At 36.0% G+C, this 27,950-nt stretch overlaps 1 protein-coding gene across 1 annotated transcript; it reads right to left on the bottom strand.

Annotated features, from left to right (window-relative positions):
• Positions 1–12,774: 12,774 nt before the first annotated feature.
• Hemk2 (HemK methyltransferase 2, ETF1 glutamine and histone H4 lysine) lies at positions 12,775–25,988 on the bottom strand. The gene is made up of 6 exons (XM_005323571.4): positions 25,821–25,988; positions 23,845–23,931; positions 23,037–23,127; positions 17,819–17,902; positions 14,444–14,585; positions 12,775–13,246 (listed from the first exon to the last, which is right to left on the bottom strand). The coding sequence occupies exons 1-6, from the start codon at positions 25,952–25,954 to the stop codon at positions 13,140–13,142; spliced, it is 645 nt and encodes a 214-aa protein (XP_005323628.1). The 5' UTR covers positions 25,955–25,988; the 3' UTR covers positions 12,775–13,139.
• Between the last annotated feature and the right edge of the window lie 1,962 nt (positions 25,989–27,950).

Genomic DNA, 27,950 nt, shown 5'->3' with positions numbered 1-27,950 from the left:
ATCTGATTTTTCTCTTATGACCTTTAAAATTCTTTCCTTGTTCTGTATGCTAGGCATTTTCATTATAATGTGTCTTGGTGTAGATCTGTTGTAATTTTGTACATTTGGTGTCTTATAGGCCTCTTGTATTTGATATTTCAACTCATTCTTTATACTTGGGAAATTTTCTGATATTATTTCATTGAAGAGATTCTATATTCCTTTGGTTTGAATCTCTGAACCTTCCTCTATCCCAATAAATCTTAAATTTGGTCTTTTGATGATATCACATAATTCTTAGATGTTCTGTTCATGGTTTCTTACTATCTTTACTATGAGGTCAACTTTATTTTCAAGATTGTATATTTTGTCTTCATTGTCTGAGGTTCTGTCTTCCAAGTGGTCTAGTCTATTGGTTATGCTGTCCATTGAGTTTTTTAATTGGCTTATTGTTTCTTTCATTTCAAGGATTTCTGGTTTTTTTTTTTTCCCCACTATCTCTATTTCTTTCTTCAAGTAATCTCTTGCAACCTGTATTTACTCTCAACTCTTGTTGGTGTGATCAATGGTTGCCTGAATTTGTTCTCATCTTTTTGTTGGAGTGATCAATTTTTGCCTGTATCTGCTCACTTAGGTCATTCTTTATTTCCCAGATCATTTTAGTTATGTGTATTCTGAACTCCTTCTCTGACATTTCATCTACTTCACTATGTATGAATTCTGTTGTTGTACTGTCTTGGTTTGTTTGGGGCACTTGTTTTTTCATGATGTCTATGTGTCTTCCTCTCTTGCATTGTAGATCTGAGGTATTACAGCTTCTTCCCTATTGTTTTATAGTGTGCCTTCAGGTTACCAGTACTTTTAAGGGAGAGATCAATATTATAGCACTCTATGTACGAAACATTAAGCCATATATCAGTTAGCTTCTAGTTTTACATTTACAGTTTTGTCACTATAAATAGAAATGATGAGTTTGGTTATATTCAACCATATAATCAATAGGCTTGTGTAATGTTTTACAGTTTCTGATGGTGGAAGGGAGGATGGGGGCGTTGGCTGAGATGTTTATGCGGTAGGATGTGAGAATATGGAGGTATTAGATTATATGACTAGTGAGAGGATAATCATAGGAAGTTGACTGTTAGTATGAGAAATAAGAGATAGGCAACCCTGTGCAAGACTCTCTGTTACCTCAGCAACAGGATATCTTTTAGCACCGCTAGTAGAGAAACCTCTGATGTAGCCAGGCCATAGGGACCTTGGCGATGTCTTACCAGGTCCTTATTTTTGTCTCTTGATAGAAATGGCAATATTCCAGTTTCTTGGTGGTGGCAGCCTCAAACCTGTATCTATCTATCTATCTATCTATCTATCTCTCTATCTTTCTTTAAAGAGAGAGGGGGAGAGAGAGAGAATTTTAATATTTATTTATTTAGTTTTTGGTGGACACAACATCTTTGTATGTGGTGCGGAGGATCGAACCCGGGCCGCACGCATGCCACACGCATGCCAGACGAGCGCGCTACCGCTTGAGCCACATCCCCAGCCCCGCCTGTATATTTCTTGATGATAGACTATGGAGCCACGCTTTGGTAAATAAGGAACCTCAGCGTGGGGTGGCTCTCAGTGTGGGCATGGGGTGGTTCTGCCCTGGATCTCTGGTCCGAGGGTGTGGGGCAGTTGGGTGGACTCTGCCTCCGGAACTCTAGGCCACAGTGACACGGACATTTCAAAAATTAGTACTTTAATTTTATTAATTTTCTTAGAAAATTCAAGGACCTTAAAATAACTTCAGTTGCATTGATTTTTGTATTGCTGTTTTCAGGTAGACTGTTTTCCTATATTTTAAATCCACAGGCCATTATTGTTGTTTTTAAAGTCTATGTGTTCACTAACATTTTCCTTCATTATTTACTCTATGTATTATTATTCTCCTTTTTGCATTTTTGGCAGTTCTTCTCTTTCATTACCTTTACAGCATCATTCTGTTGTTCTGTGGAGTTACATTGTTCCGTTGCAGAGTCAGCTCTAAGTCTTTTATTCTCTTTAAGAAAATGTGTCCTCACATCCCAACCTACCCTCACTGCTTTTATGTTTTTGTCTTTGCTTTTGGTATTGAACAGTTTTACTATGATGGTCCTAGGTATGGATTTTTTTATTCTTCCTGCTTGGGGTTGTAAAATTCTTTGGATTTATGATTTGATGTCTTTTTTCATTTTTGGAAAAAAATTCAGGCATGATCTCTAATAATACTGCTTTCATCCCGTTCTTCCCCTCCTTTCCTACTCAGTTGCATTCACCCTTAACCATTTATATCTTAATTTTACTTTTTCTGTTTTATTGCTGTACGCTTTTTTTTTTTTAAATCTTCAGGTTTAGTCTGAATTCTTTTTCTATTGACCTATCTTCTAATTCAGTGAACTTCCTTTCAACTGTGTAATCTATTTTTAGCTTATCTATTATAATTCTTCATCTTGTATGTTTTCTTGAGCATATTAATTATAGTTACTTGGAAGTTATGGTAATTGAGGAGGGACGGCAATTGAATCTAGGGGCACTCTATTTACATCCCCAGTCCTTTTTATTTATTTTTTTTTAAATTTTAGACAGGAGCTTGCTAAATTCTCAAGGATGGCCTCAAACTTGTGTTCCTCCTGCCTCAGCCTCCCAAGTTGCAGGGATTATAGTCATGTGCCTCTGTGACTGACATGTTTAGTAATTTTTAATACAGTTTCAGTTTCTCTTTTTCTCTTGACTTTCAGTCATTGCTTTTCTAATATGGTAGATATATTTTTTTCCTGAACATCTGACCTTATGAATGCAAAACTGAGTTGATATTAGTTTTTTTTTTTTTTAACTGGGAACTGAATCCAGGGGTGCTTAACTCTTTAAGTTCTACTATCTTATAGCTCTCCGACTTATAATAAGATATCTCTATCTCTATTTTTGCATCTATAAAAGTATATGTAATTTTGGTAGTATAGTATTTGGCCTGGTAAAAGTTTATTCTAGCCAAAATCAGAAGTTGCCACAATATTTTCCATGCCAAAATCTCCCATTGGAGTGAAGCAGTCACCTATCTAAGTGACTATTCTTCAACTATCATTTCCATTCTTTCTCTTTTTTGGGGGGTGAGGTGGGGTCAGGGTTATTACTTTTATAGCAATAACAAACGCATATACTATATTTTAGCATCTTGCATGAGGACTTTTTGGAAAGCTTTAACCTCTATGGCTTAAAACTAATTGTAGTACCTGTATAACTTAAAATTTTATCCAAACTATTAGTAGAAATAGTCCTATAGCTCTCAATTTGCACATGAACACTTCTTACTAACTGAACTACAAAATACTTACGCTGACAGTAAAGCAAAAAATATAAACAAAGCAATACTTCTTTTTCCTCTTTGCTGCCTGTCATAAATTGGATTTAAGATATATTTTTCTAACCTCTGAGTTTTGATTGCATCTTGTTAGCCCGATTGGAAGTTTTTAATAAATGAAAATGACATTTACTGTACTTAAAATGATATTTACTGTTAAATCTGTGTGTTTAGCAGATTTGCTATCTACTTCAAACATTCCTGATTATTAAAGTGGTGGTGTCTTAGATGGATGCTTGGATATTGGGACTCTTCCAATATGGTGCAAGACACTCTTAAATAAGTCTGTGCCGATGAATTGGAAGAATAATTGTACCAAATTTACCAAAGAGCAACTGAAAATTCTCATTAACACCTTCAACCAAGAGCCTTACTCAGGTTGTGCTACCAAACAAACTTGCTTTGGAAATCAACACTGAAGGGTCAAGAATACAGGTTTGATTTCAAAATTGAAGAGCTAGGCACTGATCCAGAAAAGACCAGAAACTTTAGAATCAAGCCAAGTTCCAGGCATGAGATCACAGTAAGAATACATTCAAAGTCAAGCCAGATGTTGTCAAACCACATACATCTCCTTTCAGGTACACAACTCTCTTCCAGGCATTCAGGAACAACCTCTACCCTGGAATTAATTTCAAAGAACAACCTGCTAGGGAAATTGGAGTTCCTAAGTCAAGAGTACAAATTTGGTTTTAAAATAGGTCTAGATTCTGTGTGCAGAGAAAGAGAACCTGATGAATCCTTAGAACATGGCCAGGGACAAGGTATAGAAGGCACAAAAAAAGGGCACCAACTTGAACCCTTTTGATCTAGTCACTTCCCTAAAGCCCATCCACCTCTGAATATTGCCACACTGGGGACCCAGCCTTTAACACATGAGCCTTTGGAGGACATTCCAGAACCAAACTACAATGGTAATATTTTTGGTCGTAACCAATTTCCTTTATAAATTGAAGAACACATTACTAGAAATAGGGGAGAATTAGGTCTGAGTCTTCATGATGTAAACATTGCCAAATATGCCTTATTCTGTGTCCTCTCAATTCTTGTTAATGGTTGGTCTCTGTGGAGTTTTTTTTTTTTTTTTTTTTTTTTTTTTTTTTTTAAGGTGTTACAAGACAGGAAAGAGCGAGGCTGACTCACCAACAAAAAGCTGCAAGTCAAGCAGCTTGCATTTGGAAAAACCTATGTGAAAAAGAAGAGTAACTTTTTCCAGTCTAGAAACAGAACACAACTCTGAATTCAATTTGGCTAAGACATCCTGCCACCTGCAGCAGTGGCCCACTGATGGAGGGTCAGCAGTCATCAACGTAGGAGCCTAGAGACACTCAGAACTTCTATGGAGGGGAGGTCTGAGAGTAGAAACTGGCACCACCTGTCACTTCTCTTTCTCTGAACCATTGGTTCAGGTACTCTTTTTTTCTAAGTCCAATGTTTGTTTACCTGGGGCCAGTTCAGGGCTAGCCCTTTACTTCTTAGTGTAAGTCTTTTCCCTTTTCCTCTGAGACGAGGGAGTTGTTCGTTTCTGCAGCATCACGGTACCTGTGAAAGGTGGAGGCAACCTTTTCTAATGTCTCCATTCTTGTGGTTTTTCACCCTGGCTGAATTTTAGGGTCATAGGGACTTTTGAAAAGACACCAATTTCCAATATTCATTCCGCCACATTTTGATTCAGTGGTATAAGATACAACTCTTGGCATCAGTATGTTTTGTAATATGTCCAGGGAGATAGAGTGTGCAGCCACAATCAAGAATCATTGCCCTATTTCTGATTAACTAGAACAAGGATTAGCAGCACACTTTTCTGTAAAGGGCTAGATAACTATTTTAGATTTTATGGACAATTACTCCACTCTGCCATTATATCACAAAAGCAAATGAATGAGTGTTGCTGTGGTCCAATAATATACTATTTACAAAAACATATTGTGGTCTGGATTTGGTTTGTGGGCTATAGTTGGCCCACCCTTGAATTAAACCAACACAACATAAATAATACCTTGAATATCTACAATAGAATCAGGGTCATGCTTCAGGAGTCTCACTAGTAAGTTCTAAATTCTAACAATGACAAATAGTTTGATTTCTCTGATCTTCAGCATTTGAAACTAGCTAGCTGCTCGGCATAGGCTTAGATATGATATGTAATTTGTCTTCAAGTTACTTGAAGTAACTTGAACTGCACCATTAAGAACTTCCTTTCTACCAGAATCCCCACTATTAACCTCATTGTGGCAAGTTCATGTTGGAGACAGTAACCTCTGAGCAACAGCCCTTGCCTATGGATTGCCACATGCTACAATATTTAGCCAAAAGCCATGTTCACATGCAATTTTGCTCCCAATTCTTGGTCTCCTTCCCCCATTTGGCAGAAGGTGCATGTTGGAAGACAATTCTCCATGGATTTTCTGTGTTCTTGTCTTGCCTGTGAAGCATGAACTGCCTTTTGTTCTGGACTGTATTTTCAAGAATGTTTGCATAGTGAACATCCTTGGGAGATATGGATAGTGTCCCAAAGGAAATAGACGCCTCTGGAGCAAAAAGTCATAATTCTTACTCTTCAGTCTAATAAACATACTTAGCAAAAGAAGACATGTTAATGTCCATAATGAAAGATTATTGTTCCCCCAAGTTTCAAGTTGGTCTCCTAGTACAAACCACTGTGTCGTATAGAATCTACCTGGGCCCATCCATGCTGTCCTGGATTTGATTTTTGGTCAAGATATCTGAGTGAAAACAACTCGGGCTTAGTTTCACCACTGTTCCCACAGATTTTAAATCCCAACCAGATTGATCCAGTTTGTTGACAGGAGCCCAGAATTGGCAGGGAAAAAACCCCCATGATTTCAGGGTTTTAGTGTGGAAGGGGTGATTTATAGACAAGTTCAGGAAAACTTGGCCTAAAGATGAAGAGAATGGTATTACTGTGAAATCCCAGAAAGATCAAAGTTAGTGCCTCAGAGTATTGTTGAGTCAGAAAAAAGAGACATATGCACTTCAGGTTCTTAAGCAATAGTGCTGCCTTATAATGGAACAAGCCTATATCTAGGGCTATAGGTTAAAAACAAGATTATTAGATTAAAGACTGAGCTGATGTCATAAGACTTTTGGGGTGGGAGGCCTAATTATGGCCAGTAGGATATCAAAGAAATGATGTTACATCACATGTAAGATAAAGTTATAAAAGAATGAGGCATCCATCTTGGGCTCTCTGTTGCTTATATAATCACTTGCTGTGGTACAAAACATTGTGAATAGTCGTATGAGGAGGCCTGCGTGCCAACAACTATGGGAATGAGCCAGAAAGTGGATCAGTAATCGTCATTTGAGACTTGAGATGATTATGGCCTTGGCTGACACCTTTATTGAAGCCTCAGAAACCTAAACCAGGGCGTCATAACTTACCAGATTTCCAACTCTCAGAAGTGTTGATGTTTATGCTGTCAATTTTGAGAGTAACTTGTTATGCAGAAATAGGTAACTAATGAAAACAGACAACAGTGCAATCACCAGTCATGTCAACTGAAAAAAATAACAATGTTTGAAAATCAGAACCTCAGGTGGTCCCTCTCTAGTCCAATCTGTATCTCTTGGACTCCAGATGGAAAAGTTTGTTTTTATGAGCTCTGGTGATTATATTAGATTAGGTCTTTAATCCAGGATAATATCTTTAAGGTTCATAGTCTTGATTACATCTGTAAAGTCCCCTTTGCCAAGTGTGCAACACACCCACAGGTTCCAGGGATTAGGACATGAACACTTTTCAGGGCACGACATTTTTCATTCTGCCTACCATATGCATGTATGTCTAAACGATATACTAATTACATTTTATACAACTAAATACCTTTTATGAATGTTCCCACTTGAGTATTCTGTTCAATATCTTTGTGCAATTAATTCATGTTGATGAATATTTCAATTTTCACTGATATAATCTACTACTTATCTATACATTGGCCGGTGAATTTTAGGTTGTCTCCAGTCAGTACTGCTCATTATAAACAATGTTGCTATAAACATTTCTGTACACAACTAGTACCAATAGCTATAAGTGGAGCTTCTAGATTATGTAGTATAATTATCTTTCACTTTACTCTTGATAGTGACAAATTGTTTCCCACAAAGACTGTGCTAGTTTACACTCTCACCAGCAGTCCTGTAAGAGTTCCTATTGCTCCACATCTTTACTAATACTTGGGATTAAAAGACTTCTTTGTTTTGCTAGTCTAAAAGGGTCTAAAGTGATATTGCTTTACAATTTCTTTCTTTCTTTTGGTATTGGAGATGTAACTTAGGAGTACTCTACCTCTGAGCTACATCCCCAGCCATTTTTATTTTTTTGAGACAGGTTCTCTCTTGCTAAATTGCAAGGCTGGACTGGAATTTGTGATCCTCCTGAGTTGCTAGGATTAGAGGCATCTACCACTATGCCTGCCTTGACTTGCATTTTCCTAATGAATTATATGGTTGTGATTTTCATATATTTTTTAGCCTTTTATATATTTTTCTCTATTGTCATTTAAGCATTTTTATAATGTATTTCTATTTTTTCATTTGTTGATTTGTAAGAATTCTTTATTATGGCTATTAAAATCTATGTGCAAACATCTTTTATGAATTATCTCTACTTTTTTAATGGTGCTTTTTTTCTAATTGATTTTTAAAATTTATTTATTCTAATTTGTTATATATGACAGCAGAATACATTTCAATTCATAGTACACATGTAAAGCACAAGTTTTCATGTTTCTGGTTGTACACAAATTGGAGTCACACCATTCTTGTCTTCATACATGTACTTAGGGTAATGGAGTCCATCTCATTCCGCTGTCTTTCCTCCCTCTACACCCTCCCATTCCCTCCCTCCCCTTTGCCCTAACTAAAGTTCCTCCATTCCTCCCATGCTCCCCAACATCCCCATTATGGATTAGCATCCTCACATCAGAGAAGACAAAACTGTTTCATTTTAACGTAGCTGGATTTATTGATCTTTTCCATTAGGGCCTGTGCTTTTTGTTATTGTTTGTTTTATAGAAATACTTTCTTCCGGAGGGCTGGGGTTGTGGTAGAGTGCTTGTCTAGCATGTATGAGGCACTGGGTTTGATTCTGAATACTGCAAAAAGTCCATGAACAACTTATAAAAATATTTAAAAAAGAGAAATACTTTCTTCCATGTAGTCATAAACATTTTCCTATGTTTCTTACAAAACTTAAAATTCAGCCTTTCTTATTTACTCCTTAATCCATTTTAGTAGGCATTTGTATATGAAGTGAGGTAGAAATCCAATTTCATTTTCAATATGTGTATTTTTTTAAAAGTTGGATCTAGAATGCCCTCAAAGGTTTATGTATTAAAGGCATGGCCCCCAAAGCAGCAATGTTCAGAGGTGGGGATGTGGGGAAGTGATTGGATCATAAGGGCTTTGACCTCATCAGTGGATCAATCCAGTGAGGGATATATAATTTGATGGCATTGAGGGATCATAGAAACTGTAGGAGGTGGGATCTAGTTAGAGGAAGTGGGTCACTGGGGGTGTGCCCTGGAGGGGTATATCTTGTCTGAGTCCCTTTGCTCACATTCTCTCTGCTTCCAGGCTACAATGAGGTGTACCAGCAAGATGATCTGCTCTCCATGCTTAGAATGAATGGACCCAGCCAACCATGGGCTGCAACCTTTGAAACTATGAGCTAAATAAATCTTTCCTCCTGTAAAAATTTTTTCTTCAGGTATCTTGTCCAGTTATGAAAAAGCTGACTCATTCTCTTTCTCTCTCACACACTCATATAAACATGTGTGTGTGAGAGATATATATATATACACATATGTATCTAAAATTACTTGTACCTGTACTAGTTAGAGAATATTCTATTTGATCTGCTGCCTCAGATGTGTTTCCATATATGTACATATTTATTTATTATTTTTTCTCTATCTTTAGGCCAAACTATCAGTTGTTGTTGTTTAATAATATATATTGGACATTTAACTAGTTCAAGCTCTTTCACTTACTATTTTGGAGTATCTTATATGTTCTTGGCCATTTGTTCTTGTTCCATGAAAAGCCCTTTTGGGATTTAGGATGGAATTGTACTATATTGGTGTGTTCATGATACTGAGTCTTCCTACTCATTAACATGGAATAAGTCTCTGTCTATTCAGTCTTAAAATACCCTTTAGTCAAATTTTAAATATTTATATGCATATTAGTTTTGTTCATACTAGATTTATTCCACAATGTCTTGTTTGTGCTATTATAAGTGGTATTATTACATACTTTTTTCTTCCATATTGATGTAATTGTCCTGTAATTTTCTTTTCTTACATGATCCTTATCTGGTTTTATTATTAAGGTTATTCTTGCTTGATACAATTATTTTGGGAAAGAATTAACCTTTTCTTGGGTTTACAGTTCAACTATATTGGTGTCATAAAAATACACATGATTTTTGAATATTGTTGTTACAACCACTTTCCTAAACTGCCATTCTTGCTCATATTTTTATGTATGTATTCTTGTAGTTTTCTTGGCAAAACTATCATATTATCTGTTAACATAATATTAACACTGTTAGTATTTGTGTGTGTGTATGTGTGTGTGTTGGTGGTCCTGGAAATAGAACTCATGTATACCAAGGAAGCACTCTACCACTAAGCTGTATCCCCTGACCCAAATTGTCAATTCTGCTCATGCTCTCCCTCTCCTTTTTCTCTCTAGGACTTCCTTTAAAAACACTGTACAGTTAGTTTTATTTTGTGGTGCTAGGCAAGTGCTCTATCACTAAGCCATAGCCCTACCCTATTTTACATTTTGATGCAAGGGGGAATATGAAGAATCACAAGATCCTACAATTTCAGGATTGTGAGTTTTGGGAAGGGACAAGCACATAATAGCTACACTCACTATTTCTTATGAGTGTAATCTGTGATGTAGGCACTTGAAAGCAACTATACTTTTCTTAAAATCAACTAGTTCAGAACTTGGACTCTGCTAGGGTGGGTTGATCACTGATTAATATTATAGGCTTTAAATACTGCATGTAATTGTTCACATATAAGGGCCTCTCTACTATTTCAGCTTACCCCTGCCAGGTGAACTTCTGTGCATGAGACTAACAGACTCAAAATCATGGTCATATTCAGGCATGTTAAAGAATATTTTTTTTCAGGTGTATTTTAAATAGTAAAACACTGCAGGATCTTCTGCCCAACATGAAAACTGGAATGTACCAGTACCTTTAAGGTCTAAATGGGCATCTTCTTTCCCCCAGCCTTTCTCTCTGCCTCCTTCATCCTACCCTTTTCTGTTTATTATGTTGCCTTTTATTATTATTGCAATTTTTTTTATCAAATTAACAGACATTTTAAATTTAGATTTACTGATGAGAATGCATAGTTTTCACAAATCTGGAATACCATGGTGTCCAATGATGAATAGCATGCAGGGAAGGCAAATCCATATCCAGAGTATCATTTTTTTTCCAGTAAAGAAAAAATGCTGTCCTTTTCATGATGGAAGTGAATCAGTGTAATCAATCTACTACCAGAAAGCTATCTGATCACCACAGGGAATGGTGCCTTATAGGAGGCTCAGTGTTGAATTTTTGCTCATTAGTAGTCTTGGACAGACAGGTCAGCCTTGGTGAGTAGAAGTCCATGTTGTTGAACTCATGCTTTACTTCAATCCCTGCATCACAGCCACTTGTTCACGATCACAGTGGGTGAAATCAGGGCCTTGGAAAGAGGACAAAAGCTAGCCACAGAATGGGTATTCTATTCACTTTATCATTAGTCTTCCTCTGCTTTTGTGAGCATTTACATGTGACACAAATATTTTCATGTCTTTTGCCTATTAAGAGATGTATTCACATACCTCCTCCCCAGATATCTTTGTCACCAATTTCTAATCATGGCCCTTTCCAATTCTGGACCCTCCAGCCAAACTCTAAGGATCACAGCTATGAAATATAATTGTATATGTGGCCATTTCCTCTTCCAAGAAAAGCCAACAGCCCGGTGCATTACTCCAAGCTTCACTGGAAGGATAGCCCTTCACCAGATGTTTTTCAGGGATGTTGTGGAGAGAGGTTATAGTTCTCCAGCTGACCAATTTGGGGTAGTGCCTGCAGAACCATCTGTAAGCCAGGCTCTAGTAATTTCCTCTGTCAGCAGATCACAGGGAGTTGCCCATAGGAGCAGGTAGGGAGAGAGAAGGCAGGAGTGAGGAAAATGGGCCATTTGAATACATCTTCATGTAACTTTCTTCAGCCTTCAGGATCTACTCGGTCTAATCATGGGTATGTCACTTCCATTTGATGATGGAGTGTTGCTGTACATGCCATGGTTTGGTGGGCAGCTCAGTTCCCAGTAGCAGGCCAAGAACTCTCTCTTAAAACAAGTTATTTATGGCATGACCAGTCTTGCTACAAAATTACCGGTTTCAGTCTTACAGGCCTGAAACTGGAACTCACCTGTAGGGGCCTGCCAAAGGCATTGTACAGCATTCCTATCTGACAATGACATTCCACCACTAGATCTGCTAGATCACAAGGCCTAATTGGCAGAGCAGCTTGTATGCAGCCTGAACAAGTTACAAAGCCTTTTCTTATTCTGGTCCCAACTCAAAGCTGATAACTTTTTGGTCACTTAGTAAATGAGCTGGAGTAACATACCCAAATAAGCATTTGTTGCCTCCAAATAACAATAAGATCCACTAAATGTGGATCTCTCTTTATTGGTTGTAGGCACATTTAATGCAACAATTTATCTCTCACATTAAAAGGGATGTTTTAAAATGCCCCAAACCACTGGATCCTATTAATTTCACTGAGGTGGAAGGTCCCTGAAGTGTATTTAGATTTCCTACCTTATTTTACTAGTAAGTCTATTGCATTTACTATTTCTTGATCACTTGGTTCAGTCAGTATCATGTCATCAATGCAATGATTAGTATAGTATCTTGTGGATAGGGAAGGTGATCGATATCCCTGAAAACTAAATTATGACATACGGCTGGAGAGTAGATAATACCCAAGGTAGGACAGTGAAGGTGTATAGCTGGCCCTGTTGGCTGAATGCAAACTACCTCTGGTGGGCTTTTATGCATAGGTATGGTGAACAAGGCATTTTCCAGATCAATATTGTGTAGCAAGTACCAAGTAATGTGTTAATTTGCTCCAGCAATAAAACCACATCTGCTACGCCAGCTGCAACCCTTTGGGAAGCGGGTATGGTTTATCATAATTTTAACCAACATTATTATTGTGAAAATGCAAATACCAATCCAAAATAGAAGTAGTTTCTTCATATACAGGTAGGATAAAGCTGTTCTATGGCTTGCTCTTCTCATTCTAATAGGACAGCACGGACATCTTCTGTTTAGTATATACAGACATGAGTCATGTTACATGGTTGCATGTTCAGTAAAATAGATATACTGTAATTTATTTTAACCAATCACCTTCCTGATGGACATTTAGGTTGATTCCACTGTTTTGCTAGTAGAACCAATGCTGAAATGAATATACATTCACATGTAATTAAATATAACCTTTACATATAAAATGCAAATTACAAATATACATACTTAACTGCACATGTATAAATACTTCTGTAAAGTTGATTCCCTGGTAAAAGAGAATGCTCTATCTTTCCACCTCTTTTTTTGTTTTAATGACAAATTTCTGATAAGATTTCTTAACCAAGGAATGACTTCAGTTTCAAAATACATTTAGTTCACAGTATCTCTCAGCATACTTCTGGTAGCTCTTGATATATCAGGACTTGGTGAACTTGAGGATGGAAAGGTTTTCTTGGCCTGCCTGTCTGGTAAGTACAGTGGTCCCTTGTAGGCCTTTTGTCTTCAATGTTTTCAAAATGTCTTCTAAAATGGGTTAAAAAAAAAAAAGGTAAACTCCAATTAAATAATTTGGTGATGTCACTAAACAGTTTAATAATATAAATACAGAATATTTACAAATTATATTTATCTGACAAAACATGTATTCCAAATAAATGTCTATTAAAGTGAATTTGGGACTTCAGATCACTTGGTACTTTCTAATCAGATTGAACAGCTTGATAGCAGTAGTAGTCTACTTTGGAAACATTAATTAACCACATTAATTAATAAACCAAACATTAACTAAACTTGTTACTATAGCAAGCAACCAATTTTTCAGTTGTGTGGCTGCAATTTGCCATATATCCTTCCCTTTGGATGAAAATGGTCAGCAAACATATGGGCAAATTGAATAGTGATATTGGCTAGTAAGAATAAAAGTAACTTATTTCTTTAAATGTATTAAAAAAAAGGGAAGCCTTCCTTTTATAAATAAATAAGACTGAAAAAACTAAGAAAATGGAAACACACAAAAACTAAATAAAGCTAGTAATCTTAATGTGATTTGAGGGGCTAAGGATATAAGATGTAAGATTAAAATCAAACTGGGATATTCAGAAAAAGAGAAAATAGATGAAGCAATTTAGTTATAAAGTAATCTGAAAACCAAGCTATAAACATCCATATAGTAAAACAACTTTGAGTATAAAATTTCAGATGAACTGAAGAGTATATGGGCTGGGGGTGTAGTACATGCCTATAATCCCACCAGCTCGAGAGGCTGAGACAGGAGGATCATGAGTTCAAAGCCAGCCTCAGCAATGGTGAGGTGCTAAGCAACTCAGTGAGACCCTGTCTCTAAATAAAATACAAAATAGGGCTGGGGATGTGGCTCAGTGGTTGAGTGTCTCTGAGTTCAAGTCCCAGAACCAAGGAAAAAAGAGTATATGGCAGAAATGTCAATGACTTGAAGACTAGAGGGTAGGGTAAAAGGAGAAATCAGAGGTTTTTGTATTCAAATATTAGCTAATGAGTAGGAGAAGAATTTCACTCTCCCAAATAAAATCATACTTAAAAGTTTACTTCTTAAAAATCTCTCCTCTTTCAACATTAATTTGTTATTAATTAATGATTAAATTAAAATTCATTAATAGCCTGTTACTTTATAAATTACAGTCTTCTATGTTATAAATTTTCGTTTCCAGCAAAGCAAATAGTTAGTAAGCTGATATGTATTACCTGGATTATTTTCTTTTATGGTAACTAAATAGAATAATCCTCTTGGGGAAAGGAGGTCTGATGCTAGGGGAAAGAATCTGTCCATAACTTCTCGGCCATTTCTGCCACCAGCCCAAGCTGCTGCTATTCCGTGGCTTCCCACCTGTGGCAAAGTAGAATTTTTTTATCGACTCAAGACTTTAATTAGATAACAAAGTGAATCTGTTTGACAGGTAACATCACCAAACAAGTCTATATTTTATATTTTACTGCTGGCAAACGGGAAGTGAAATTGAATCTAGATTTCACAGTTTCCTATTTTGTGTGAAGTTAGGCAAGGTGGTAATTTTCTTTGTGAATTACTTTCTTCCCTATCTGTAAAATTAGAAAAATACTAGTTTCATCAGTACAAATAGAAGAAATGATTAAAATATTTTTAAGGCTGGGGATGTAGTTCAGTGGTCCAATGCTTGCCTAGCATGCACAAGCTCCTGGTTTCAATTCCTAGCACCAAAAAAATACTTTTATCCACTATAAGAATAAATAATTTCGAGAGACATTGCTTTGCACATACTAAGTACTTAGTAATAATATGATAAAATGAGAGAAATGGTAATTCTTATACTTAACATAGAAGAATTCTTAGAAACCTGAAGGGAGAGCTTGTATTTTAAGAGAAACCTGAAGGGAGAGCTTGTATTTTAAGAGATATACTGTGTACAGACACAATTTCAAAATGTCCCAATGCATATAGATCTTTCCTATGCTACTAATGTATGAAATGTACAAACCTTTTTAGGAACCCATTTATTTTATAAAGGCACACTTAAGTATTTTTTCCTCTAAAAATCTAATGATATTCTAGAAAGAAACTGTGTTAATCAGTTTTTTGTTGCTGTGACAAATACCTGAGAAAAACAAAATAGGAAAAATTTATTTTGGCTTATGGTTTTAAAGGATTCAGTCCATGGTCAGCTGGCTCCCTGGCTCTGGGTCTGAGGTGAGGCAGAATATGGCAAAGGATGTGGCAGATAAAAGCTGCTCAGTGCCTAGCTGCCAGGAAGCAGAGAGAGACAGAAAGGAAAGGCCTGGGCACAAGAAATGCCCTTCCAGGGAACGTCCCACTCCCCAAACTTCTTCCTCTCACATCTTGCAGTTTCCATCACTTCCAATAGCCTATTCATATTTTAATCTATAAAATGGATTAATTCACTCAGAAGGTTAGACCTCATGATCCAATCATCTTCTAAAAGCCCCATCTCTGAACACTGCTATACTGGGAACCAAGCCTTCAACACATGAGTGATTGGAGAGTACTTCTTTATCCAAACTATAACAAACTCCATGAAAGTTTTAGTATTAGAAATCTTTAGATCCTTACCACTGTATATTGTTTTCAAAATCAAAGAATATTTTAAAAAGTTAGTCAAAAATTACTTCAACCTTGACACAACTGTTTTCTATTTCCTTCTATAGCCTTTGTCCATATTTTAATTTAAAATATTTACATATAGTCATACTTCTGTTTATATTCATTTAATATGGCACATACTACTCCTTTAAAAATTATTATTTTATATCTATAACCAAATGCATATATAATTTTACAAAGAAGAAAAATGTGTTCATATACCTCCTTTTAAAATAGCTGTACTTTCCCTTGCTGCTTTGCTTGCCTTTTTCTCCCTTATCTTTTATGTGTAACAGGGATTTTTTAAAATTATATTTTATAAAAAAAGAATCATATTCTATATTCTCACCTGTATCTTGCTTTTCTTACTCAATAATATCTTATGGAAACCTTTTCATCTGGTGTAGTTCTAATTTACTATTTTAATGGCTGTGTAATATGTTATTTAGTTATTTTAGTTATTATTCACTGTGTCTATTTGCATAATTTTCTTTGAATCTAAATCTGACTCTTTTCACACCTATGACACATTCCTTTCACTATAATTTTCCAAAAAGCTTATCATTTTAGGAAATTTACCAGTTCCTCTGTTTTTTGTCAACTCTTTCCTCTTGGGGACTTCTCTGTGCTGGTATTCCTTTGATTTCTCCTGGGCTCAACTACCTCCTCTTCTGGGACCCATGTCTTTCTCTTCCTCTATTTATTCCCTTATTTTGGAGGAACACAGCCTCTTGATGTTTCAAGAGGTAAGATGGTCTGTGGCTAGCCTCTGCAGAGCCAATCTCTTTGTCACTGTGTCACAATATGGGTTAGGATTATTAGAGTTTGGATATGAAGTGTTCTCCAATGGCTCATGAGTTGAAGGTGTGATCTTCAATTCAACAATGTTCAGAGGTGGGGCTTTTGGGAAGTGATTGGATCATGAGGGTTCAGACCCCATCAATGGATTAACCCATTGACAGATTAATAATTTGATGGCATTATTTGGACATGGTAGAAACTACAGGAGGAGGACCTAGTTGAAGGGAGTGGGTTCTTGGGGGCATGTCCTTAGTACTATATTCTGTCCCCAGACCTCTCCCACCTTTTATTTCTCTTTCTCTCTGCTTCCCAGCTGTCATGTGAACAGCTCTTGCTATACCTGGATTGCCATGTTCTGCTTCACCATAGGCCCATAAGCCACAGAGCTAAGTGACCATGGACTGAAACCTCTGATACTAAGAAAATCCTTCTTTAAGTTGATTTTCTTAGGCATTTGGTCACAGGAAGAAAAAGCTGACTCACCTTGGTTTATCAGCTTTGCAGAGAATTAAAAAAAAAAATAGGTAAAATAAAGAAAAACTAGTCTTAGTCTATTATAAAACTGTCTGCCTTGAACTTCCTGGAAAAAGGGTAATACAGTTTACCTCTTCATTATTGAGGTATTAAAAATCATACATTTCAATTCTTTTCCCTACTAAAAATGAGAATTTGCTCCACACTTCAGCTTTTTGGTAATACCTATAAAAGGAGGAAGGCAAAGACTTTCAGAAGGAATTCCTATGTGAATTTATTATTCATTAAAAATAATAAAAATTATTTTATTTCATAAACTTGTTATTCATGATAAAGGATAGACAGATATAGACATGAAAATATAAACTTAAGTACTGAGCTGGGGATATAGGTCAGTTGGCAGAGTGCTTGCCTTGCATACACAAGGCCCTGGGTTTAATCCCCAGCACCAAAAAAAAAAAAAAAAAAAAAGTTTTAAGTATTTATTTTAAAATATGATTTAGGGGAGAATTTAAGGATATACATTATAATGTGTATTTTCATTAGTTTTCACTTCTTTACTATTTAATAACAGTATCCAATTACTGACAATTAGGATAAAATCAAAGCATTGTATTTACAGCAGCTGACCGATGTCAGATAATGTTCATTTTACTTTGGAAACAGAATAGCCAAAAATATTCATAACTAAATTTTGTTGCACGTCTTACCTCTTCAGGTGGAGTCACAACGTAGGGGGGATTGAACACCAGAAGATCAACTTTTTCCTTCAGTCTTGGTAATAAGCCTTTAACCTAAATATATTCAACAACAGAGTTTTAATTAAGCTGAACTCTGATTTAAATAATTAGAAAAATGCTACTCTCCCAGGTTTGTGGAAAAAAGCAATGTTACAAGGCTTTACTTTTAGATAGAAACAAATAGTTTTACATTTTCAGATGAAGATTATATACACTTAACTAAAAACAATGATCAGAATGAACAAATGTTTAGTAAAGCCTCTGTTATTCAGAGCACATGTTTATACTCTGGGTTCCTTTTGAGACAATGAAATAAGAAGAAGGCAAGCTCTAATTCTGTAGCAGATATTCTGTATAGATTTGGACAAGAGTTTAGAATATGTCCACTGACTTAAACCTGTATTTCCTATAACCAAGAGAAATATTTGATGGAATGACAGAAAACACATCTGAGGTTCAGAAATGTAAGATGATGAACTTTTGCTGTTTTGAAAATCCTTATAGTGGATATAATTTTCCATGGAACAAGAAAAAAGTGTCCTTTTTATAGAAAGTATGTTTAGTACTTTCTTTAAAATTTTGTTTTTTTCTGAAATAGCCAAGTGCCACTTAGAGTATTCCTCTATTCAATTAAACAATTAAATACTTAAAAATCATAACTGATTATGTCATCTTGTGCCTTCATACACATAGTAGAGTAAAAACTATATATGGAAGAGCTCTTTACTCATTGATTCTGAGGCTATTTCTTCACAATATGCAAAACTTTATTTATTAACCTCTCATAATTGTCCCCATATCTGCATAAATATCTACTATATTTGTTGAATACCATTCTTTAAATAAATACCATTTTGTTCAATAAATTAAATGTAAAAGGAGACTTAACCATTTACTATTATAAATGGATAATCAATATGACTCTCTGGAAATAGAAATGTCTCAAGAATAAATGCAATACAAACAAAATGTTATTAAATTATAGTTACTGATGCCAGTTTCAGAGTAACCCAGGCTTGTTCTTTTCCTTAAAAGGCATTTGTCAGTGCTAAATAGGTGTTAAAGAAAAACACCAAACTGAGACCTTCTCCTTAATATCAGAATGGCTGAAAGAAAATTAAAGAAACCTTGTAATTCAAAGTCACTTAATGCCCAGGCTTATCACCTAAATACTGGGTATATTGCTGGGCTACTTACATATATTACTATGAAACAGTATCTTTGAATTTTCATTTTATCCAGGTTTATGCAGGCAATCCTATTTTAATTATCATATTAAGTCTGTTAACTATGCTGTTCAATGAGAATATTAAGTTGTACTTTTGAAGAAATGTTTATAGAGGTAAATTTTCTTTCTCTACTCATTTAAAAAGAGAAAAGATAACCAGTTTTTGGATGTAATTCAGATGTAGTCTTGTCTTCAGTCAAAAGATGAGCAATTTGTTGTCTTCCGCAGTAATAGCACTGGTGTGAGGAAATACATTTAAGTAACCAAAAGCTTTTCTGAGTCCCATAAGAAATTAAGTTTCTCATAATGTAAAGAACTCCACAATACAATTTTCCACAAATTCTGGGTAATGAAACTAGAAAAGTATGTGCTTTGCAACTGTTTATGACAGCCCCTGAGGTACTGCCATTATAATCACTGCAATAACTGAATTTTAAATAAAGAGAAAAATTGATATTAAAAATAGGAAATCTTATAGTTAAAATGAATTTAAATAAGTCATTATGGACTTGATAAAAAGTCTAAACTGTAGTTATCTCTTACCCATTCATATTCAGCTTTTTAATTTGCTAAATAACACAGCCTGGTAATTGGGAAATAAGCAAAATAGGCCTCCTAGCAAAACTCAGAGAATTTATTCATATGAGAGGCACTCATTCAGAATTCCTTAACTCTTGGTCTAAGTAACAATTCAACTAAATTGGTTGTTTGATTTTCTAGCATAAAACACATTAAAATGGAGAAACAAAAGTTTTGTCAATAAGTAGCAATGAAATATGACAAAATAAAGCAATTAATATGGCAGACTATAGCTACTTAGTGTAAAGGTGGATATACCTGAATAGACTTTAATCATCACCATACATAGCACAGACAATAATACTGAGTCAAAGGTGAAATATATTTGGTATGTTTTAAGCACATAAAGAAAAGTGTAATACACACTTTTAAAGACTTTTATAAAACTAAAAATGAAATATAGTGAAAGTGGTACTTTTTAAACAGGTAAATCAGCAATCCAAAACCATGAGTTTACCTGGAAATCTAAGCCCCATGTTCTGAAAAACGCTTTATAAATTCTGTAAAGGGTTTATAAATTGATCACAACATCTATGTTTAGGCCAGTCTCTTGTTTATTGCTTTGTATAGAGTGAATATTCAGTATCACGACTGGTCAACAAATACATGAAAAAATGTTCAACATCTCTAGCAATTAGAGAAATGCAAATTAAAACTACACTGAGATTTCATTCTAGTCAAAATGGCAATTGCCAAGTATACAAGTAACAATAAATGTTGGTGAGGATGTGGGGAAAAAGTACACTCATACTTTGCTGGTGGGACTACAAATTGGTGCAACCACTACGGAAAGCAGAATGGAGATTCCTTAGAAAACTTGGAATGGAACCACCATTTGACTCAGTTATCCTACTCCTTGGCATATACCCAAAGGACTTAAGATCAGCATACTATAGTGATTTGGACACATCTATGCTTATAGCAGCTCAATTCACAATAGTTAAGCTATGGAACCATCCTAGGTGCCATAAAGCCATAAAGAATGAAATTATGGCATTTGCAGGTAAATGGATGGAACTGGTGCTATCATGTTAAGTGAAATAAGCCAGTCCCCCAAAAAGCCAAAGGTCAAATGTTCTGATATACAGATGAAGACTCATAATAGGCAGGGGGAGGAAGGAGTTGAGGTTCACCGGATCGAAGCGGGTAGGTGGGGTAGAAAGGGGACAGGAACAGGGATGGGAATGGGAAAGAGAGTAGAATGAATCTGACATATAACTTTTCTATGTTCATATATGAATACATGACCAGTGTAACTCCACATCATATTCAGCCACAAAAATGGGATGTTACATTCCATGTATGTATGATATGTTAAAATGCTCTGTACTAATAAAATAAAAATATTTTCAAATTGAAAAAAAGTTTTGTACTGTCATGTATAACTAAAAAGAGCAACTAAAAAAAATTTAGTATTAGAGTCAATGTAACTGGAATACTGATTCTGGCATGGACACCCAGTAAGTTTAAGTCTTAAAAGAGCTAAGGGACTTCTAGATTTGGATTTGGATAATCTGGATTATCCAAATAATTTAATTTTGAATTTATGGTTAATACCATGTAGCTTCCAAAAATATAACCTGTTTAAAATATTCCCATGTCTATTTAACAATACAGATATTCTGAATTTCTTCTGTCTCTGAAGTTTCACTGATCTTTCAAAATCATATTTAAGCTAGGTATGGTATTATACCCCAGCTACTGAGGAGGCCAAGGCAGGAGGATAACAAGTTCTAGGCCAGTCAAAGACAACTTAGTAAAATTCTGACTTAAAAAATTAAAAAACAAAAAGAGCTAGGAATATCACTCAGTGGTTGAGTGGCCTTGGGTTCAAACCCTGTACCACAAACAAAAAACACCAAAAAAAAAAAACCATCAAAACATATATTTTGTATCAATTATGGATACACTAAGGAAACATTTAAAAAAGTTAAATCATCACATTGATCTAATGTAAATCTAATGTAAATCACCTAATATACCTTTTCTGATACTGTAGTTTTTATTAGCAATAATAACACTAGCAATCTGAAAAAAATTTGTGTCTTTGGCTTAATTCCTTCTGGACTGCAAAACCAAATTGTAAATTTGAAGAACAAGAAAGCTACCTATTATCATTAGCGTAAGACTAATAACACAGGTCAAGAAGCACAGAAAGCATTTTGCATTTTTTATGTCTAGCTGGGATGTGCTATTGATTTTTGCTGATTAAAAGGCATTTCATGTCTATAACTAAAAAAACTTATGAGTTAAAATTTATCCAAGTCTTAATATCAACTGCAACTTAAGAGTGCATGATGTTAACATCTTCTTTTTTGGACATAATATCTTCATTCATTTATTCATTTTTATGTGGTGCTAAGGATCAAACACAGTGCCTCACACCTGCAAGCCAAGCGTTCTACCACTGGGCTAAGCCCCAGCCCCTGATGTTAACTTCTTAAAAGAAAACAATGGCTCTACAGCTGTCATTTGTTGCTTTTGCCTGCCTAGGACCCATTCTACCTTTTTTTTAAATTACATCTCCTTGGCTGTTGTTGGAGAAACTCTACCTTCTGTCATTTTAAATCCAAGTGGCTCAGGTAGGGTCTAATCCAAGCCAGTTCTTGAAGTGAGACTATGAGCCAGTTCTAAACCATTAATCTACTCTTCCAATTCCCCTGGGATTCAGAGAAAGATAGAGATATAAGCACATAACCCAACACTCATTCTGGGTCTTTTGTTAAAACAACAGACTATAAAGGGTTTCTCTATTGGGGAGTTGCTGAGAAATATAATGCAGACATGCAAATGTCTTATTACTATGAAGGGAAAAACTACCTAAGAACAGAGTCACCAGAGAAAAGTTCAGAGCCAGGAAAAATATGCGTGTAACATCATTTGAGTTCCTGAAGTCAAGTGTGCATGATGCTATCCACTTTTAAAATTCAAACTAATGTGAATTTAGTTCACTGATACAGATGATGCCTGACTTATGCAAGCCAATATCAATTTCTTTTGAAATATGGAGAAGATGGATTCTATCAGCCAAGAATTTATATAAATTATACTGCTTAGAGTTAGTGGGTCATGAGTTAATTCACTACTAAAGTTTCTTTGAATAAAACATTGTGACTTTAATTTATTTGATTTTTTTAATTTTAATTTTTTGGTACTAGGTGGTGGGTGGGGGGGATTGAACTCAGAGATACTTTACCCAGAATTATACCCTTATCCCTTTTTATTTTTAATTTTGAGGTAGGGTCTCACTAAGATGCTTAGGCCTTGCTAAATTGCTGAGGCTGGCTTTGAACTGGGATTACAGGTGTGCACCACCACACTAAGCTTGACTTCAATTCATTTGAAAAGGAAATTGATATTGAACAAGGATTAACAGCTTACCAAATCTGTAATTACTGGTTGAATGTGGACATTATTACGGCGTCCTGTTTCCAGGGTGCAAACTGCTGCATCAGGGTTGATATCAGTGCACCTAATAATAATAATAATAAAAAAAGAATACTATTTCCTATGTCCATGAGGCAAATCTGATACGGAGTAATTCAAGGAATGAATTCTACATATAGCAGGTGTAGAAAAAAATTAGAATATTTTAATAATGGCAAAGAAGAACAAACATTGGTTAGATTGATGAAAAGATGATTATACTGATATAATTTATAAGAACAGAATAATAAACATACATGCATACACATCTGAAGAAAATTATTTAACTATAATACTATGCAGCTACCAAAAGTATGACTTAAGAAAATTCTGATATAGAAGTGCTCATGATACAATATTAAGTAAAAAATGAAAATAAAAAAAATGAAGGAACACACTTGGATGATATGGGGTAAAAATTTTTGGTGACTTATTTTCTTCATATTTTTCTATATTCTCAAATTTTCTATGAAAAACATTTAAGTCTAATCTCAGCAACTTGCGGGGTGGAGGCAGAAGGATCATAAGTTGGAGGCCAGATGCAGCAAATTAGCAAGATCCTGTCTCAAAATAAAAAATAAAAAGGACTGGGGATGTAAGGAACTGTTTGAGTATAAAGCTGGAATTCCTAGGGAAGCACAATTTGCAATCTTTGTCCTTATTATTCTTAAACACAATCAGATACAGACAAAAGTTTTTCATTCAAGCAGTCACACTCAGTGAATCTCACTGCAATATCTGGGTGAAATTATTATATACGTACATGTACAAAGCCTGAGGTCCTATCATAGAGGCTAGAAATGCAGATACCACACCAGACCCTGACCCAACTTCAAGGCAAATTTCCACTCTAAAAAATATACAACAAAGTAAATATTAGTACAGTAGTATTAAAATACACTTCACAGAAAATTCTCATTCTAGTTATATTTCTCCAACATCATTGCTCCCCTGCAAATATATGGAAATATAAATTATAATTTCTGACAATCATTTTGTGCTTTGACACTGTGCAACTCAAAACTAATGTTTTGCAGGTGTAACATATGGTAAATCCATAAAAGATACATATTACAACATATGGCTCTTAATTTCAACAAAGCATTACAAAAATTCATGGAATATTAACTTAGGGTTGGAAATACTAATATGAAAGATGCCATCCCTTTCTGGGATAGTATTTCCTAAAGTAATAGTGTTGGTATTACTACAAACTTTATTCATGAAAGACGTTACTCTACAATTTTTAAGTACTTAACCTTCATAAATTCAACAGCACATCCTAGGGGAAAAAAGGTCCTCCATTCTACTTGTAGAGACGTAGAGCAGCAAAGGAATTCTGCATTTGTATAGTTAAATGCTCAAATGGTAACATATCTGAATATTTGGTCTTAGAACATTGCTAAATATAATAACATCTTCATGTTATTGCATTTCCTCTTTAAATTTATTTCCTTGTTCACAATCTTATACATGCATCCAAAGCACCAATTATTCCCAGTTACAAAGATTGGCTTGATAGCATTTAAGGGAATTTCTAGCACTTAACTCCCCAAACAACTATCCAACAAGAAAGTATGATTCTCTGACTTTGGAACCAGTCCACACATGCCTTTAATGGGCTAGTATAATGGGCTATACTAAGGTCTGTGAATCTTTTCAGGCTTTTCTTTGAAAACAACTATCATGGTCTCATAATTAGAATTCCAAGAGTAGAAATATCCAAGATTATAATAAAATCAGATCCTTTTATAGCAGATTTTGCAATGCAATTTATGCTTGTAAACTTTCTAAGTTATTGAGAATAAAAGACAAGCTATAAAACAGTACTGTACCACTCTATTGTCCAGTATATCCAAAAGTTTCACCTATGATGAAAAATCAGTTTCAGGAGTTGGCACATTCTAAATGTGCAAAAAATATGACCCTGTTTAAGAGGGATAAACACGATATAAACCTTTGAAGCCTGACAGCTGTTTGTTTCATCCTGAGGAAAACCACTTCAAGTCTTGATCATTAAATAAATCTAGTGACCCCAAATCCTTTCATTGAAAAATTACAGGTATTAGTTCTTTTTCTTATTAATTTAAAATTGATGGCAAACACTTGAACAAATCAAGAGTAGATTCTGTAGACTGTTAAATCCATGCAACAACTTTCTACAATGAAACGAGAAATTCAGTGTGTCATTTGCATTAGTCACATTTCCAGTGTTCAACAATTACATGTGGCTAACAGCTGTCATTACAGAATATGTAGAGAGGGTTTACAAATTCTTTCGTGCTCCAGTATTTCACCACCTTTCTTCCTTTTGGTGCCCTTCTGTTGCACCAAAAGTGTCTTTTATGACCTAGGTAACCCCCGCCCCGCGCCCGCCCGCCACCCGCCAAAAAACATCAACATCAGCGTTTCAGGAATATTTTGTTGTTTCTGAGTGTGCTATCTATCGAGGCTCTTAGATTAACAGCTGGAAGGAATAATTACATCACAACGTGGTACAGCGACAAGGAGCTCAGGAGCCAAGATCAATACCTGGCTTAGAGATAAATTGCTTGCACATTAGCTGCGCGCATCTACAGGAAAACCCTCATATAAGGCACTCGCTCTGCTGTCAATCATCCACAGAAGGGCGGGCTAAGCCACCACCAGTTGAGGCCGGCGACAGTCCTTTCGCTGGCCGCTGCGGCCCCTCCGGGACACCCAAGCCCTCTCCCGCTAGGGCCCTCTCCCTCCTCGCACCCAGCCAAATCGGCTGCTGCCGCCTGGAGCGCGTCCAGCAGCAGGAACGTGTCTTCCGCGGGCTCGTACACGTCGCCGAAAGCGCCCCGACCCGCGTGACCGTGCAGCGGCGTGGGAAATTCCTGCGCCGCCATCTTTCACTCCTTCGTCCTCTGCGCATGCGTCAGGGTCGCGCATGCGCACGCGCACGCGCCTGGGCGCCGGCCCAGAGTGGGACTGAGGCTCAGGCGCCGGTGTTTTGATTAGTTGTAGCAGTCTGTGTGGATGCTGTTGGAATTTCTCAGTAGACAGTTACTTACTCTCTAGCTATTGCCATTTGCTTTTGCTTTTGAACATTTATTTCATTTTATGGGCTCACCTGATACTGGGCATCCTCAGTCGTTTTTTGATTAAGGTGAATGTTATATTCCTATGACATTTGGAGAATTTCTTCTATTTTTAGTTTGCAAGTATTTGGAAAAATAATGATAACTAAGTTTTATTATTGTCTCTTTTTCTTTACACGAGTTGAACTTTAAAGTTTGAACTGTACGATTAAGTTTTTTTTTTAGTCATTTTGATTTTTTTAAGTCAAATTAAACCATTGTGTATAAATGCCACATTTATTTTAATCCATTCATCCATTGAAGGGCATCTAGGTTGGCGCCACAGTCTAGCTATTGTGAATTGTGCTTCTATAAACATTGATGAGGTTGTGTCCCTGTAGTATGCTGTTTTTAGGTCCTTTGGGTATTACAGAAATTGCTTTTATGATGTTGAATAGTATGTGCACTCTTTTTATAAATCTTAAGATGATGCTGTTTTCATTTAATACATTGCTGGAATGATAATAAACTAGTTCTTTGTATTTCAGGATTATGCTGTGCTCCTAGAAGGAGATAGGACTCTGTTTCTGGAACATTTGGTACAACTCACCCATAAATCTACTTTGGTTTGGTGCCTTTTTCACTGGATGGTGAAGGGTTATGGAAAATAATTTTCCTACAAAATAGCCCCCAAGGAAAAGCGGAGAGACTGTGCAGCTCCAGAGGAGGGAGGGGAAACTAGGCAAGCATTAGCTTTCCAGTAAGTAAATCCTTTCCGGATATCAATGGGTCCTGAAGGCAGGAGGCAATACTAAATGTTAGGCTCTGGATTTTGACCTTCCTGCCATTGCAAATTAGCCCTAAAAGTACACACTGTAAGTACTAAACAGTGGGCCTTGGATGAAGGAGGCTATATTGAAACTCTAGGAGACAATAAATTCCAGAAAAAGAAATACCCATCCCTCACAATCTGGACTCCTAATGAAGCTAGAATTAGACAGGCAGTCATATTGATAGGCAAATCAAATCAGGTGGAGCAAGGAGGCCAATTTGAGTGAGTCCAGGAAGTTGAAAATTGCTACCTGAGGGATTGAAATGCCTTCAGAGCCTTTCCTCCAACCTATCAAGGTAACCTGCTAAGGTAACCTGTCCCTAGAATTGTCCCTCCTTACAGGGAGTTGTAAAAGTTGTTAATTAATGTGTTTTGGTTCCTTTTGGCTGTCCCACCATCCCACAGCAGAAAGAGAGATAAGGGGAAGGGAGCAGGAGAACAAACAAAGCCTAAGACCTATAAAAAAGGCAGAACACCTTCGCTTCTTGGGATACCAGGGTGTCCCGATGAGCAAAGGTGCAACATTTGCAGTTGAGGAGAGAAATAAAAAATGTCCATGAGCTAATGCCCTTTTCAATTCTTTATTCACTCGAAATCACTCAATACAATTTTACTCTATAGGTTCTTAAGAAATGACAGTCCTTAATGCTGGACACTACAAACAATAATTCAGACTGATAAAAGCAATAAATACAACTAATTCAAAACCAACAGATTCTAAGTTAACTCTAAGAACTGCAGACACACTTAATCATGATAGACCTATGACAGACATTCTCTCTGCATGCTAAGCTCAAGTGCCAGATTTAAAGTGTTAGGTCTTAAGTCCAGCAGATGCACCCTCACTCAGACTGCAGCAATCAGGTCAGGAACCGATGGAGGATTCTCCTCTTGTGGAGTTGAGGACTGGCTGAGGAGGCAGTCATATTGCCTTTCTCACCAGGGTCAAGAGATTGCTGTAGAGTTTGAGAGCGGTGAGAATGATGCAGGGTA

Source organism: Ictidomys tridecemlineatus, chromosome 3 (assembly GCF_052094955.1).
Source record: "Ictidomys tridecemlineatus isolate mIctTri1 chromosome 3, mIctTri1.hap1, whole genome shotgun sequence".
Classification (NCBI taxonomy): Eukaryota; Metazoa; Chordata; class Mammalia; order Rodentia; family Sciuridae; genus Ictidomys; species Ictidomys tridecemlineatus.
The sequence above is the reverse complement of the archived record's forward strand: the minus strand, read 5'-3'. Positions and strand labels throughout refer to the sequence as shown.